This window comes from Gavialis gangeticus, unplaced genomic scaffold, assembly GCF_001723915.1.
Source record: "Gavialis gangeticus isolate Ggan-Ray unplaced genomic scaffold, GavGan_comp1, whole genome shotgun sequence".
Lineage (NCBI taxonomy): Eukaryota > Metazoa > Chordata > Crocodylia > Gavialidae > Gavialis > Gavialis gangeticus.
The window spans coordinates 131,043,672-131,061,698 of NW_017729024.1; the positions used below are offsets into that span (position 1 = coordinate 131,043,672).

The 18,027-nt window shown below is 41.9% G+C and overlaps 1 protein-coding gene across 2 annotated transcripts in view; it reads left to right on the top strand.

Moving 5' to 3' along the window:
* Positions 1–18,027, top strand: part of SCAMP1 (secretory carrier membrane protein 1) — a 93,724-nt gene that overhangs the window by 67,269 nt on the left and 8,428 nt on the right. For both annotated transcript variants that reach the window (XM_019517732.1, XM_019517733.1), the window contains 2 exons: positions 2,482–2,583; positions 11,973–12,090. In XM_019517732.1, coding sequence (XP_019373277.1) covers positions 2,482–2,583; positions 11,973–12,090 — 220 coding nt within the window. The remainder of the gene's footprint in view (positions 1–2,481; positions 2,584–11,972; positions 12,091–18,027) is intronic.

The window sequence follows — 18,027 nt, forward strand, 5'->3', positions numbered from 1 at the left end:
CCTGCTCTCTATGTCCATGGCTTACCTGGGAGATAAAAATTTCATAGAAGTTTGGGTTGGAAGGGACCTTAGCAGATCAAGTCTGACCCCCCCATCCTGGCTAGGCAAGAGTGCTGGGGCTAGGTGACCCCAGCCAGGTGCTTGTCCAGTCTCCTCTTAAAGCAGGGGTGGGCAAAATGCAGTCCGGGGCCCGGATGCAGCCCACCAAACCATTGTATCTGGCCTGTGGGGCCCCTAAAAAAATTTTGAAAATTAATATTAATCTGCCCTGGGCTGCCTGTCATGTGGCCCTTGGCTTGCCGAAACTCAGTAAGCAGCTCTCTGCCCAAAATAAATAATTGCCCACCCCTGTCTTAAAGACCCCCAAGGTAGAGGAGAGCACCACCTCCCTTGGAAGCCCGTTCCAGGTTCTGGTAACCCTTACCATAAAGAAGTTCTTCCTGACACCTAATCTAAAACTGCTTTCTGTCAGTTTGTGACCATTTTTTTTCTAGTAACTCCAAGGGGTCCCCTGGTAAACGGAGCATCTCCTGTTCCTTGCTGTCCACCTCCCCTCCCCCCCCCCCCCGGACAAATTTGTAGATGGCTACCAAATCCCCTCTCAGCCTTCTCTTGCGGGTCCCTCAATCTCTTCTTGTAGGGCTTTTCCTGCAGGCCCCTAACCATCCGAGCAGCCTTCCTTTGGACCCTCTCGAGGTTTTCCACATCCCTTTTGAAGTGCGGTGCCCAAAACGGGATGCAGTACTCCAGCTGCGGCCTTATTAATGCTGCATAGAGGAGGCATTGCTTTCTGACTGACCCTTGTATAATGTTGTTCACCAGTAGAAAAGGGCCTTGACAGAGCAGGAGACTATGTTGAAAGCTGGCTGTGTGTTCAAGAAATGATATACAAATTTTTGTGAAAGTTTTAATTTTTTTCAATATTTGACTGGGGGCAGGGGAAGGGAGGAGGCATTACTTTGATTGATTCTTGTAATATTTTTTTCCATCTTCTGTTGTCACCCAAACACTACCAACTTCCATAGCTCTTCCTGAGGAATACTGATGCTCTTTTAGAACCAGGGCTGCTTTGTGTCCTCGTTTTAGTCCTCGTTTCAGACTCGGTATATAAACTGGTAGACTAGACAGTATGCAAAGTATTTGGGATTTTTTTTTCCAAGTGACTCCACAACTGTGGCTGAAAATACAGTAGAAATACAGTACATTATAACAAACCCATGTTTTTAATAAATACAATAACAGGACTCAACTATTTTCATTACTATGATGCAGCAAATTGACTAACTCTGTTATAGCAAGCACTCTTAGAACAGTTTTTTTGCCCAGTTCCATAAGTGTCTATTATGAGATTGTACTTGGTGTATAACAGAAAAATGGCACTCTGGCATTCTATTTATTCTATATCTTAACTCCATATCCTGGTTTTCATTTTTACAAGTGGAAGGTAGTGGTTTTCCCCTTGCTGTCAGTCCTACGAACTCCAGTCTGAGAGCTGAGTAGCGTTCTTCCTTTCACATTCACTATCCTAAAACTTATGCCAGAGAAGAGCGTTCTACAGTCTTGTTGCATTGAGAATGCACAGGAAGGAATAGGCTCTAGTTCCCTTTTCAGCTTTGTTGCAGGTCCAGGGCTTTATAGGCAGCCAACGTGGTAAAAGCATATTTTGGTCACTAAACAGATGCAGTATGAATTTAAATCAGTGATTTTTTTTTTTCCCCAGCCATGGTGCCATGGCACCCTGGGGCACTTTGGAATTCTTTTAAGGGTGCTGCAGGTTGCCATTCAGTTTTAGCCATTGGACGTGCAAACATGATTCACAAAATAAACTTGGAGATTTCAAATAGGAATCAATAGTATTAAAACATGTATCCCTATTATCTTTCTGAGTTGTTTTTTTTTCACAACAGAAGAATTGCTCTATTTTTCTGTTGTCAAAAAAAAAACAATGAAAGCTAAGAGCTGCCATTTTTCAAACAGTACCTTGAGTCTAAAAAGGTTGACAACCACTGATCTGCGTATGGGGAAGAAGTACATCTGTAGAATTATGTGACCCTTGTCAAGAAGAATTTCTTGGAGTAGAACCTTTTGAGTGTGTTCATGCACACATACAGATGAATACATAATATACTTATATTTATATGAGAATATAAGCAGACAAGGCTCTGTGGGTAAATGTGATATCTCTTATTAGAGCAGTTAAATAGTTGGAAAACATTTTTTTTGCAAGTTTTGTGCCTGAAAGCTTGCAAAGAACAATTTTTCCATCTCTTTGATGATAAAAGATTTCAGATTTACCCAAAGAACCTTGTCTGCTTATGTCCTTGGACCAACACGACTACAACCAACAACCCTATGAAAATATAAAAGACTTACCTCTCTGGTGCATAAATATGGCAGAAATCAATCAATGAAATATTTCAGAAAAATTGTTTTGTTACTGTAGTTGTTTCCTGACTGATGTCTTTAACTTTTTTCTTTCAGGAGTGACAGTTCTTTCAGATTCTTTGTGTTCTTCTTTGTGTACATCTGTCAGTTTGCTGTACATGTACTTCAGGCTGCAGGATTTCAAGGCTGGGGTAACTGGTAAGTGCTAGCTTTACCCAGTAGTCTGTTATTTATCAAAGAACAAAATTGTTTTAAATCTACAGTACAAAGTCATATTCAGAAACAAATATTTTAATTGAAGTGATTCATTCTATAACACTTTCAGCAGTAACCTTATTGGTGTAGGAAAATTTTATTCCAAATGTACCTGAAGAGATGAATATTTTTGATATTAAACAGGATTTTTTTTATATTAGGTAGAAAATTCTTACATTTTACTGGAGGCCCCTGATTTTTGCAGTTTTTTATCAGTGTCTCTTCTCTATCCTAGTGACTTTATATATGCATGCTATTTGTCTTGTATTTGTAATAGGAAAATAAAGCTAAGAAATCATGAAAACAACTGGGCTGTTATGTTATTCAGGTTCAACACTATAATATTAATGTAACTTTCAGTTATGATTCAGTTGAACAGCTACTGGATATTTAATTGGATTGGTGCATCTAACATTTAATATATAATCCAATGTAAAAAAGAAAAAAGAAAAAAAAGTTTAGATATCTTGCTGTCTCCTGGCCTGCATCCTGTCTGCTGACTTACAGAATTCAGAAAGAACTGGTCAGGTTACTAGGAAATCGATTGTTTTGAACTTGTAAAAAGAACTGGTTTGCTTCTTTCGGTCTACCCTTCACACTTGGGACTTTTGCTTTCAGCACAGAATAGAGAAGAACTCCCCAGCTGTAAGCATTTTGATTAAGGTACTAGATCAGGGGTGTCCAACCTTTTTGAATGTGGGGCTAGATCATGAACTTTTTATCACCCAGTGGGCTGGCAAGCGATATTCAAAGACCTCACAGGAAGTGGTATCACATCAGGAAGTGGTATCACATGACCTTTGACACCAATGAAGTTGCAGGAAGTAACAATGGAATGGAATGAAGTGAAATGGAAATGTGGTTTAAAATCCAAAATAAAAACAATATAAAAGCAAGAATGAAATAATACCAGACACTTGACTAAAATAAACACTTTAGCTTCTACTCACTTTTCAATGAATGAAAGAAGCATAATGCAAGTCAATAGGTCAAATGTGGCAAAGGTATTAGCCAGAGTGGAAACTAATCAAAGCAACAAAATATGGGCATCTTTTAGAATAATCTTCAAGGAGTTTTGCTTTTATTGCAGTAATAACTTGTTAGTAACACATCTTTAACAAGTTAAACCCCCAATCCCCCACAAAGAGAAACAAAAGCAAACACAATCCAAACTCTGAACAGTATTTTTACAAAGATTTTTACCTTCTCCAAATTTATGTCGGAGCCCAGATCTTTCATGCTGTATTCTTGAACATATTGCGCAGTCTTAAACAAGCATACAGCACAGTTATCCAGTGAGGTTCATAATTGGGGACATTCTGTTACAACAGGAACTGTCCAGGCAAAAACAGAGACAGGTGGTAATATAACCGTTGTCAAGTCTCAAGAAAACAAGTATGCTCCAATCCACACTGTAAGTGTACAAAAACAGTGTAAAAAAAGATGTGTATAAGTCTACTCTTATTAACTTTCTGAAAACTACAATAAACACTGATTTTTTTAGTGTGATACCTGGCATTGTTTTTGCTTGCACAAATTTTCAATATCTCCTGGCACACTTGATGTGGCGATGCAGAGTATTCCAGATAAATGTCCATCTGTCAGAAGTGATCTGGATTTTGTTTTTATGTTTTTCATTCGTGAGAGAAGCTATGCACAGCAGTACGTGCTGCCAAACAGTGCAATGAACCGAAGTGCATGATTCAATAGATTTGGGAAAGAGTGCCATGTAACATTGACTATAAAATGTCAGTAGGTCATGTTCTGCAAAAGCTCTCTTTAAGGCACCATTATTTTGGATGTCAATTAGTTCCATTTGGAACGTGTCAGAAGCATTGGTGGCATCTGTTCCAAATGGATCAGCAAACAGCTTTAACTCATCACTGTGTTCCCTGAAATCCACAAATCTTTGTTTGAATTCATCCAGCAGACGGCCAATCAGTGCAGAATACTTGTCGTGGTTCGCAGTCTCAGCACATCTTGTTAATAGTACTGTGAAATGGGTGACATTCTTTTTATTCAACTATTTCTGAAACAATTCCAACTTACGAATGAAGGACTGGATGTGTTCATGCAGTCTGTTGACAAATTGATCCTTCCCTTGTCGTTTTATATTCAAATCTGCAAGATACTTGGTGATGTCACCAGGAATGCCAAGTCATTCAGCCATGCATCATCATCCATGAAGCTGACATCTTTTCCTTTGTTTGTCATGAAGATTTTAATTTTGTCAAGCAGTGACCAGAATCTGGTTAATGTGGCTGCCCTGCTGAGCCAATGAACTTGGCAGAAGTAAATAATGTCATCATGGTCTGATCCTATCTAAGCAAGAAATGCTTGGAACTGTCTATGATTAAGCCCCTTTGACCTTATGAAATTGACTGTAGAAACAACTTTTTCCCTCACGTGTTTCATCTCCAGGGCCTTTACACACAGTTGTTCCTGGTGAATGATGCAGTGATGTGTGATGACATCCTGAGGTGCTGACTTGACCAGTAAACTGACAAATCCATTGTGCTTGCCTGTCATCGCAGGGGCTCCATCAGTTGTTAGACCACAGAGTTTGTCCTCTGGAAGACTGAATTTCAACAAGACACGTTTCACTTCATTGAAAATGTCCTGTCCTGTTGTTTTGCCTTTCATTGGACATAAGTCAAGCAGTTCCTCAACAACATGGAATTGTTTGGTTAATCCTTGTACAAAGATTGCTGGTTGAGCTGTATCACTCGCATCTGTACTTTCATCAACCCCCAAGCTGTAAAACTGACAGGTGCTGAGTCTTTTCATCAGTGAATCTTCAATGGTTGATGCCATGTCATGTACTCTTCTAGCAACTGTCTGATGTGAAAGGTTGATTTTCTCCACCATTGACTGTTTGTCAGGGAATTCCACAGATGTAAATGTGCCCAAGCAATCTTTCACAAATTCTCCATCAGACAATGGTTTCCCTATCTTAGCTATTGCCTCAGATACCAAGAAACTGATCTTGGGTGCTGCCTTAGAATTCTGCCTTGCAGCTTTGAAAAAAGACTGTTGCCCATTCATGCTGTTTTAGAGAGTTCCCCTGATCAATTCTAATCTGACCCACCAGGCTGTAAAATTTCTTTGCATGTTTTGTAGAATAATGTCGCTTCATATTGTACTCCTTGCAAACAGCTACTTTCTCTTGGCAAATCAGACACAGGATGTTCCTGTTTTGTTCAGTAACAAAAAAATCAGTGGTCCAAGTATCTTTGAGAACTTGACATTCAGCATTAATTTTTCGTTTCCTCTGATTCGCCATTTTTTGAGCGTAGAGTAGGCCCTGTGGCTATAGAGCCAAAATTAATTTTAGTCATAGAAAAACTAATTTGGCAGAGACAGGTGAAGTTAAAAACAACTCACCAGTTCAAAAATCACCATTTTATTACTATGTAATAATACTGTGTTATTAATATGGACCCCCACCCAGCAAGTATAGTCATAATATGTACAGCTTGACATGTGCAGGTGCTGCCATCATATGCTAAGTGCAACCTCAAATGCCGATGGGGAGTCAGGGCAGGACTAGGACAGTGCCAGTCCCAGTGTCTCTGTCTCGTGACTGGGGCAGTCCAGCGATTACTGGGTTTGGGTCCCATATGGGCATTGCTGTCAGCTAGCACCACAGGCCGGTCAGTTGTTATAACCCAAGACAAACACCCCTTTACACCCTCTGTCCTGGGCCAGAGAGACCCTGCCTGTGCAGCCCTACTGCAAGGTTCGTGGTAGCTGCTGGTGGGCAGGGACAGGAGGGACCCATTCTGCATCCATACAGCCACTGCCCCAGAGACTGAAGGGGAGAAATAAATAGCTTTATATCCCCATCCCCCGAGCAGCGCAGCCCCATGAGCCAGTGCTGCCAGAGGGGGGGCTGGAGCGAAGCGGCCACTGCAGCGCAGCCCTTCACCTGCACAGCTCCACTCAGTGGTGCCTGGGCGCACGCACCCCCAGCTGCCTCAGCACTGCGAGCCCAGAGTGCGGGATCACCAGGCCTCGTGTCATGCCAGTCACGCCAGGATCCCACCTGCTGAGGCCCCCCGGGGGCTGCCCTGCTGACTGCCTGCGCCAGGTGCTGCACCCCATTCCTGCCTCACTGCCACCAAGCCCGACAGGTCCCAGGAAGCGAGCAGGATGCCGGGGGCAAGGGGCGGAGCCGGAGAGAAGTAGAAGCAGTCACTGTCCCCAGCTCATCATGTCAGGTGCAACTGGCATAGCCCCATGCCGCGCAGCCCTCAGGGCAGTGGCGGCAGGACCCGGCTCACATGATGAGCCCAGCCCCGTGGGGGTGAGCAGCTCCTGTCCCCTCCCCCACCTGCCTGTCTCAAGCGAGGGACCTCAGGCCAGAGAAAATGGCTTCGTGGGCTGCATGTTGGACAAGTCTGTACTAGATGGTGTGCAAGATGCTCTTCCTTCTCTGCTCATTTGTGCACCACCAATTGCTGCCGTTTATAACGTGCTAGTTGCTTCCTTTGTTAATGCCGTCAGAAAAAGGCTTCTACCCTTTTGTAATCAATAGTCTGCCATATTAGTTTTCTGATAGCTTATTTCAAGCTGCTCCATGATCTCAGAGCATTGCTTAAGGTCTTTTTATTCAAGATGTCTAATCTAGTGGTCTGCTAATGGGACAGGAGTTATTAATAATTATAACATGCAGGACTTTTTGAGATGCTTTTCTCAGATTTATATGAAGGTTCTGATGTATGTCATGGCTTTGCCTGTAGGTAGGACTTGTCTGCTCATTGATACGTGTGTTGCTACTTTTGAGGTCCTTCTCTCATCTTTGCTGTTCAACATTAAATGCATTCTTAAGTGCATCATTACTTAGCTTCTGAGTGTATGACAACATTATGTGCGTATCAGTGTATTTTTAGCATTCAGGACAGGCTTTAGTTTGACCAGTTTTTGTAGCATGTTCTTCACAGGACCTGTGAAAGGAGAAGGTGCAGACACCTCTTTTTGTTGTCAAGAAATGTGACTGTACTAGGAAGCCTTCGCTTAGAGAAGCATGATAGATGCATTTTAATTCTTGGAGTCAAACATGCTAAGCATGTGTACCTGATTTGCTTGAATAAGCTATCCAAAAGAACCATCATGTCTTATGTAGAGCGTCTGAAATCTCCACGTCCTCAGCACCTTGAGGAACTCCCAGGAATCTGACTAAAACCATTCTAATAGGAGTGGGACTAATTCTGTGAATTGACTTTTGGGATGACCACAAGCATTTGGTGGTTTTGATAAAATATTTATGAATGTGTTTTTGCAGTTAAGAATACATGGATTTGAATGCTTGGCATACCAAAGACAGCCAAACAGTGGAAGTTGTCTGAGAACTAATATAAGGTGACACTGAGGTATTGAATTAACTAGGAGTCTTGGTAAATACGTAAGCCAGCCTCCGTTGATCTTTCAAACGGATGAAATGCTGTCTAAGCTGTACATTGCAGGCTTGATTGGGAGCTGGGAAATTGTCTGACATGCACTGAAGTGCAAGTTAGCTAATCCTTGAACCCAAGGATGAGTGCTTTTCTTTTCTCAGTCATGTCTGCTGCTGTATCATCATACAGGCTGCTGAACAGCACTGGAGTACATAGGGTGGCTCGACTGATTTAATTTGTTGGTGGGTCTAAATTAATAAAGTAACAAGTCTCTATGAGGTGTTAACAGCTGAGCTGTATGATTTCAACTCCAGTTAGCTTGCAGGCTAAATTTGGTTAAAAGGATGCTTTAGGAATCAGTAGAATTTAGCAAATGGCTTCTGCCATCCGTGATGTTAATAGTTATGCCAGTTGCCTGCGTGCATCTTATGTAACTTAGGCTGTACACTGAACTTGCACAACCTGCCTTAACTTTTGATTTTTCTGCTTCAGAACAGAATCTAAGATACTAAAGTTGCATAAAGCAAATGTCAAAATAGGTTTGGTGTCAACCTGAACTACGCTGTGAATGAGGCCTGCCACAGCGTTTTTAATACCTATAGCATGTCTGAAATATAAACCAATCTAATCACCACTGGGGCCCAAAACCACAGCTTCTTGTTACCATTGGGGTAACTGGACTGTAGAGTTCAACTGATCTTTTGGTAAGTTGAGGAGCAAAAACTCCCAAAGTATCCAGAAAAGATACTCAGAAGTAGAAAAGGTTCTGTGGGTTGGTGTAGTGTGGTCCATCTAGGTCCTTTTAAATGCCTTTCTCAAAAATCTCCTTTTTCTGTCTTTTTTTAAAATCGGAATTAAAGATAAGGTGTATCTGTTTCAAGTTGCTCTCAATCAGCTGAATCAAATTAATGGCTCTACAGTCCCTTGCATTTGGTTTTGTGGCACACAGTACAGTTTAAACCATTGCCTAAAAAGCCACTCTCTTGTTATGAAATAATCATGAAGTTCTGTATAGTTTAGTGTGTTTTTTGCCTTGCTTTGAAACGTCAGGCTCTGGTCAAGTGATTATCTTATACCAGATTTTGTGTGTAAAAAGCAGTGGTCTGGCATAGACTTCTGCTGCAAATTTAATGTTAAAAGGACATTTAAATGAGTGTTTAAATCTGAGTAGACTACAAATGTCCAGTCACCTTCTGATTCTTCTGACTACATACAGTAGGCAGTAATGTTTATGAAATTGGCTGTCTCATTGTTTTGCTTGGTGTGCAGTCCAGTTTTGGGTGCAAGCCTTGGGATGCATGAAAAGCAGGCAAAGCGTGATTTCTTAGATTTAGATCAGAGGGATCGCCTTTATTATGGACTAAACCACCCATTTTTGTGAAAAACAGTTAAGTCTCAGGGTCATAGATTCATAGATATAGGGTCGGAAGGGACCTTGCAGTTCTTCTAGTTCAACCCCCTGCCCTGGGCAGGAGAGAACTGGGCTCATATGACCCCAGCTAGGTAATCGTCAAGCCTCCTCTTAAAGACCCCCAAGGTAGGAGCCACTTTCCTTGGAAGTTGGTTCCAGATCCTAGCCGCCCTGACTGGGAAGTAGTGCCTTCTAATGTCTAGTCTGAACCTACTGTAACAACATATTGCTGTTATTCCTTGTTACTCTGGGAGGCGCTCGGGTGAACAAGGTCTCTCCCATTCCCCGCTGGTCCCCCCTAGTAAGTTTATAGATGGCCACCAGATCCCCTCTCAACCTTCTCTTGTGAAGGCTGAACAGGTTAAGGTCCCGTAGCCTCTCCTTATAGGATCTGCCTTGCTGTCCCTGGATCATGTGAGTGGCCCTCCTTTGGACCCTCTCAATGCTGTCCACATCCCTCCTGAAATGCGGCACCCAGAACTGGATGCAACACTCCAGCTGCGGCCTGACCAGTGTCGCATAGAGGGGGAGGATCACCTCCTTGGACCTGCTTGAGATGCATCTGTGGATGCATGACAAGGTGCAGTTGACCTTCCTGACCATGTCCTCGCACTGTCAGCCCATGTTCATCTTGGAATCAATAATGACTCCAAGATCTCTTTCTGCCAGTGTGCTTTTGAGAGAGGAGTTCCCCAGCCTGTAGGTATGCTGCTGGTTCTTACTGCCCAAGTGCATGCTGCACTTGTCAGTATTGAATCCCATCCTATTCTCGTTTGCCCATCCCTGTAATCTGTCCAGATCCAGCTGTTTCCTGTCCCTCCCTTTTAGTGTGCCCACCTCAGCCCAAATCTTGGTGTCATCCGCAAATTTAAACAGGGTGCTCTTCACCCCCTCATCCAAGTCGCTAATAAAGAAATTGAACAGTGTGGGCCCAAGGACCGAGCCCTGGGAGACTCCATTGCTCGCATCCCTCCAGGTTGAATATGCCAAACTAATTTCTTCTCAAAAGAAGAAATACAGGGTGAAGATGCACATTTATAAGCAAGCACTTATGCAGATGCACACAAACAAAAAGCACTTATGCAGATGCACGCAAAAAAACCTGTTATTTACCTTAGTGAATCAGTCCTACTTAACCATGGTCATGTTCATAACCTCTGCTTGTCAGGGTTTCTATGAGCTTAATCTTTATTCTGCATTTTCTAATTTGGGGCCCGGGCACAATCCCTTTTGGAAATGTATCCATTTATAGCAAACATCTGTACTTTGCCCCCCACTTTGCACTGGGCACCCTGGCACCACCTTCAGCTCTAGGGCTGTAGGGTCCTCCAGCCCACTGGCTGTGTAAAGCCAGCCCCATTGTGGCAGGGGCAGGAAGTAGAAACCTGAAGCCCAGAGCCCCTGCTGCTGCAGCTGGAACAATGCAGGGAGCAGTGGGAGTGAGAGCTCACGGGCCACAAATTAACTCCTTGCAGGCCACATGTGGCCTACAGGAACACCAGTAGGGCAGCTCTAATTTAGGTTGTCAACAAGCATCACATTTGTACGAAGAAACATGCCCTTTTCTTAGCACAAAAAGATTGCATACATGTGGTAAATGGGCTTCTCAGGGAACAAAACTGGCTGTCCTGCCATAAAGTGGTTAGCTGTTCTAACCAGCAACTTCTGTGGGGAGAGTTTTTTCTGTACTACCTGTAATGTCTGTGTACTTATTTCAGGGTCCCTAGGACACACTTTGCTGCCGTCTCCAAAGGAGAGGGAGAGAGGTGCTGGCTCCCTGATGGCCAACCCAGTGGCAAGCTGCCAGGAAGCCCTGCAGGGACCCTGCTGCCAGGACTGTTTAAGCTGTGGTGCCAGTTCCTGCTGCTGCATGAATGCTCCTGAAGAATCCTAGGGCTGTTCAAACAGCAATGTGGCTTGCTGTCCTTGAACAGCAGCACAGTTCCTTAGGATGATTCAAGTGGGAACACCACTGCCTTCTGCCCCTTGCAGAGGGAATTACCCTCACTTCCCAGCTTGGATCCTCCCAGATCTTCCCAAGATGGGTCAAGCAGTGGCATCCCTGCCTTTGTATAGTCCCCTTGTTGCCTTTCCAGGGTGCTGAAAATTTTTGGCTTTCATATTGGATGCCTGTCCAGACCCTTGACCAAGTCAATTGGTTGGTGATTTAAAAAAATCAGATTATTATGTAGGATGGTGCTTTTTTTAAATCTCTTCTTGGGAGGAAAATTGCCGAATGTTATAAAAATTTTGACAGATAAACAGCTTTCTATTTCCTGATTTAAAAGACAGTTTTTTGGATGTTGGAATACAAATATTAAGATTACATAATTTAAGAAGTAAGCTTTTAAAACTACTGTAAGAAACTCAAACATACTCATATTTATAATTTCCATTATTTTTTTTTTCCAAGGATGCGTGAACCAGAAAGTTAAAAAATGCTCCCTTAAATGGACAAATACTTTGGCTTCACTAGTATTGCGCACCATGATGAAGTTTTTTTCATTTATTTATTTATTTTTTAGTGGATGGATTTCATCTCTCACTGGTCTTAACAAGAGTATTCCTGTTGGCATTATGATGATAATCATAGCAGCACTTTTCACAGCTTCTGCTGTGATCTCACTAGTTATGTTTAAAAAGGTAAGTTTATTTGTTTTCATTTCTTCACACTTCCACTTCATTCAGTGTCCCTGAGGTGTGTGGTCATTTCCTTCTTTAGAGGAACTGTTGTATCTTAATTGTTTATCATGTTCTTTCGAATGACAGTATTCACTCTTGAATTTTAAGTCTCATACAAATTTTCTTTCAATTTAATAAGGCACATTTACAGTGAAACTTTTGAAACATTTAGAGTTCCCTTGTTTTGTTTCGAAGGCTTTTGTTTTGTTTTAATTTCACTGTTTCGAGTTTGAAACACATCGAAACAGCTTTGAAACAAAATGCTGGGTGAAATTTCACACAGCCGTATTGGCTATACTAAAATACTCTGTCTGATGTGATTCTAATAAACAGCAGACACTGTTCCTCTGTGCTGGAGTTACCACAGAGGTAGGAGCCTCTGCAGTTACAAAGTACTTGTACTCAACAAACTCAAATGCTGTGAGCAAAACTGCCATGGGGTAAAATAGGGCTGTCGCACTGGCAGCTTCTGGGTCACAAGCAACCTCAAGGGGTTAACTTGTAGCTCCAAGTTTCTGGTCCAGGTGCTGCACCCCTATCCCTCTCTTGCTGCTGCTACTGTGATCTCCAGGCTCCCACTTCCTCAGTCTTCCAGCTTCTGCTTGCTACCCCTGCTTCTGGCAATGTGGGGCGCACAACCACAGGTAAAGTAAGGGGACTGAGACAGATAGGAGACTGCGTGGGAACCTGATTTTCAGAGATGCTAAATAACTTAGCTGTCACTGAAGTTAACGGAAAATTAAGTTCCGTAGGGCTCTTGGAAAGTGGATAACTTGTCTTTAGCTAACTGTACCCAGACTTTTGTGCCATATAGTCTAGTCTGAAAACAGTTGTGAAGGGCCAGCAGAAACTAGTAGTTAACTGGAATATGTATTCAGAATCTTCCTTTTTGTTTATGCCTTGTGAACAGAAAAAACATAGACTCTGATATCCAAAAACTATGTGCTCAGATATATGACGGGGCTGACAAAGTTAGGTTCTGATAATACTTTTGAACTTATCTTTAAGTGATTAATTCTCTTTTGGAGGTTTCTCATATTCCCAAAGAATTTTGTCATTCTGATAATTGGAAAGACAATTGGGTATAACATGTAGGAAAAAATCCCAGTGGCTGTGTTTTCCCTGTTTCTAAGACCATGACCATTTTTCTGTGCTAACCTGAGGTGCAGAAGAAATTTTAAGTTTCTACTTTTCTCTTAACCAGAATGCAACAGACAGGCAGGATATGTCTTTGTTTTTCCTGCCAGTTGACAGATGCTTATTGATCATACAGTGGATGAATCAAAGTGTGTTGCAATATGATTCAGTTCCACTTTTTTTAACTTGTTGTTTGTCCAGATTAATGGACCTTCATAACCTGTAGAGGAATGCTGCTATTTTAATTTCTGTGGGTTTTTGAGGTATCAGTAGGGAGAACTTTTTTTGAGTATTACACTGGGACATGATATGTCATATGGTAGGGATGTCAAACTCACTGCAGCCAGATTGGGCCCACGGACCCCTTTCCCACCACTGCCATGCTGGATTCAGCACATGACATCCACCCTTGGACTTGCTACATGTAGTGCCACCCACTTTCCCCTGGTCTGAGACTGCATGCCCAGTGCCTGCTCCGTGACCCATGCTGTGTGGCACTTGCACTACTGATCTGGCACTACACCATGCAAAGTGCATTCTCTGGCATGCTGCATGTGGGTGGTGGAGAGGCAGAAGTGGGCACTGTGTGGGCATGTGTCCTGGACCAGCTGGGAGGGGCACTGTATGTAGTGCAGATCCTGGAGCAGGCACTGTGTGGTACATGTTCCAAACCCTGCACATTTAGTCCAGCACATACCACATGTATCAGCTCACTCAGGGAGCACTGGGGGCTGGGTGACAGGCCTCAGGAGGCCAAATCTTTGACGGCCTTTGCGCATGGGATTTTTCTGTTTCCCTCCTGTGTGTACCTTCATAAAATGCACTTCACTAACTACTTAATGGAATAATCAGTGCTAGCTAGAGAAAAGTCTAGACTGAATGAACAAGAGCCCTCTGTAATAAGGCTGCTTGTTAATCTTTGTGCAGTGTTAGGACCTTGATTAATTTAATTTAGAAATAAGACTTTTTAGGCAGGGACTGGTACATGTTAGCAGAACCATGCTGTGGAGCACTAGGCAGGAAAGTGTAAGGTTGAGAGCAGTCTGAAGGCACCAGGACTAAGGAAGTATAAAGTGAAGCTTGGCTAATCCAAAGGGACACTGCCTTATTGACACCAAAAGCTTTGTGGAGAAGATGCTTGCTGAATAAAGGGCCAAGTTCTGAGCTCCATGTATATATTGAATATGCCAGGAATTGAATCTAAGGAAACTATTCTATAGGGCTGCACTGATAAAGATTTTCTTGGCTGATAGCCAATTATTAACTAGCCATATCGGCCAGTACAGATCCAATAAGCAATATTTAGTAATCTGGTTGAATGAGCTTTAGTTCAAGCGCCCCTGCTGCCCTTTCTAAGCATGGGGATGCTGATACAGGAGACATGGAGGCACTTTAATGAGAATGGATCCAAGAACTGTTCTAATTAAAGTGCTGCTCCCCTTTCCTGGAGCACGTATAAAAATGTCCTGTGCCACTTGCAGCCCCTGCCCTTCAATCCCAGGCTGGGGGCAGCTGCCTGAGCCCAAGGCTGCCCAGGGCTGGATAGTCTTTGGGCACTTAATTAAAGTGGCTTATGGAGCTGCTCTTATTAAAGTGCTGCCCCCCAACTTCCCGGAGGCTTCTTTCCTGCTGGGGGAAGGACCCTGCTGCACATGGGGAGGGTGGTGGTGGGGTGTTAACAGTGCTGTCTTGACCCAAGTCAGTGTTCACAGGAATCTTGTGTTCTCTCCTTCTCAGTCTCTTGACAGTTGCTTTGTTTCCATCAATGTTTTTTCAACTTTATGTAATAATTTACTCCTTTTTCCTCTAACTCTGCTTGACATCATGCAGATCTCACTATCTTCTACTTGTCCCTGCTTTTAATTTTAAATTTAAAAATCATTCAAAATCTGTTCTGGAGTGTTAGCTCATAGAATTCAGAGGTGTAGGTTGTAGCTGTGTTGGTCTAAGGACATAGGCAGACAAGGTTCTTTGGGTAAATCCAATACTAGATATCAATAAGCTAGTCTAATAAAAGATATTGGATTTACCCAAAGAACCCTGTAAGTTCATAGAATTTGCACTTTCCTTCGCCATTCAAACAAGTCTCAAATTTTCTAATTTGGAGGCAGAAGAATGTTCTTTTTTAGCATATTCTAAAAATTGTCACCGAATTTCCAAGCATTGTTTTCCTTCTTCCCTAGTAGACACTAACTTGATAGAACAACTTTTTCATTACTCAAATTTCCCAAACTATTTGACACCAGTCAGTAATCTTAGGGGTTGTCACTTCTCTTCCAGGCTTTTGCAGTTGTAATTCTTGCTGCCACTAGATCAATTCCTTATGACTTTTTGTATTTTGCAGATTCCTGATCTGATGGTTGGTATCCTACTATTTCCCTTACAGTGTTGCCAACCTTTTCCAGAACAGTTTAATTCTGGGACATATCTGCCATATGTGGCAGAATCCTCCCAGCTGACTATACTCCCTCCAGCATTTGCCTGTTCCTGTACCAAAAATGCATTTAAGTGGGGTGACATGTGATTGATACAGGACTTCTAAATAATTTTCTTTTATTATCAGGCAGATGGATACGTGAGGACTCTTGATCCAGATGGTCTTCTAGTCTTCACCAGTAACTTGTGATCCAGTATTATTAGCCCAGTTTGTCATAAACAGTGTGTGTGTGTGTGGGGGGGGGGGGTTTCTGTATGACTTTATTTGCTTTAAATGACACAGACAATAGTCCTGTGTCTCATTGCCATGACCAGAATTTTTTTTTCAAATTCTGTCAAATTTCTACCAAGTTGGGCCTTTCTTTGGGAATGTGTAGAAAACTGTCTAAATTGCAGGTATTAGAAAAATGGCATTTTAATGTCAACCTGTGGTATGCTGTGTTTCTCCTACATATATTTTATTTATCTAAAATGTATGATACCAGTATGTTCCAAGTTATTAAAGCTTCCTAATTATTAGGACTAAATTCAATATTACTATATAGAGTTGCTAAATGTGATAGGTATGAGCTTAATTTCTTGCATGTTATCCCAGGTTTTGTTGTTGTTGTCATAAAGGGATGATTTTATATTGAATTTGAATCTGGAAGATTTTTTTTTAGCCATGGTAATATATTATGTTTGACTGTTGGACAGTGTGTTTGCTCTTGCTCTGACCTGGTTCTAAGTGTGAAGTGGTGTTATCCAGGACCCCAGATCTTGAAGTTGGCTGGTTTGAAAGTATTATTTAACGTTTGGAACATGAGTCTCTGCCCTCCTGCTTTTTTTTTGCTGAAGCCTTTACAGGATGCTATTTGTTTAAACCTAGGTTTCTTATTTCCTCAAACAGGTTTATTAAATGTAGTCTGTTACTCATCCAAGAGATTTGTTGATGCTAAAATAGGTAGAGTTTAAAATAGACAAAAAAGATAAGACAGCTGTACATAAAAAGGAGTAACTACTTCATTAAGATACTTGGGAGTGAATATTACAAAAAGTGGCAGGATTTGTACAGTTCTAATTATAGTCTTCTGATTGCAAGAATCAAAAAAGACTTAACTTGGTCAAAATATGAAATTTCAGTTGGGTAGAATCGCAGCCGTTAAAATGACTATTTTAGCTCACATTAATTTTCGATCTCGTCCTACGCTAATGTCAAGGAGTTTTGACTTTTCAGAGTTAACTAAATCCTGAAACCTTGCCATATTTTGTTTATTTATTTATATTTCAGATGTATTAATTGGTTGGGTAATGAATAACATAACATTCTCTGCATATAATGCTAATTTATGTTCCTCTTGTCCTGCTTATGCCCCATATATTTGAATTATTTTTGACTGCTTGGGCAAATGATTCTACTGCCGTAGCAAAAAGAAGGGGTGATAATAGGCATCCTTGACATGTACCTCTTAAAGGTGAATTTTTCTGATAAGAGTCCATTTTACTCTTATGACTGCATTTGGATTAGAATATAGAGTTGATTAGCCAGTTTTGAAATTTTGGTTTAAAAGCATCTAATGGTGTGGTTTTAACTGCCAATTGACTTGATCAAAAGTTGTTTCAGTGTCCATTGATAAAAAAATAAGTGGGGCTTATTATTCAGTTCTGTGGGATGAAATCTTTCCTAATGTCTCTTAAACCAGTGATCAACAACCTATGGCTTGCATGCTGGATCTGGCCCCTAGGGCTAGGAGCTTCCACAGCATTTCTCTGGAGAGGGTTTTTGTTCAGGCAGCCAAGAGAAATGGTGGTGGTGGCAGCAGCAGTGTAGTGGAGGGAGGGGAGTGACTGCAGCTCTGTTTCCAGTAGCAGCAGCATGGGCTGGATTGGAAGCAGCCTGTAGTTGGAGCTAAGCTCCCTTTTAAAGTAGCCATCTGGTGCAAAACATTGCCAGCCTTGCTCTAAGCAAGTTGCCCCTGTATTTTGTGGTAGAGAATTAGCAGGCTAAGTTGTGCTTCATATAAAGCATGTTTCCTTTGCTTTTAATTGGTTTTAGTGCATTAGTAGCTGTTCAGCTTTTTGCATCACTTAAAGTTTAAGTCTATAAAGTATTGGAAATTATTGCTTAATCTTATGACATTGATGACCACTAAAGTGCATAGATCTAATGTCAGCAAAGATCCACTATCAGCTTTGGAGATTAAACTTCCATCTCGTGTTATTCTTCATATGCCTGTTCAATTGCAAACCTGCTGATTCCCCCCCCCACACCCTTTTCTGATTCTGCAGGCCTCCCAGGCCTGGAACAGAAAGGGTAGCCCCATATTAGCTTCACAGTCTCCAGCT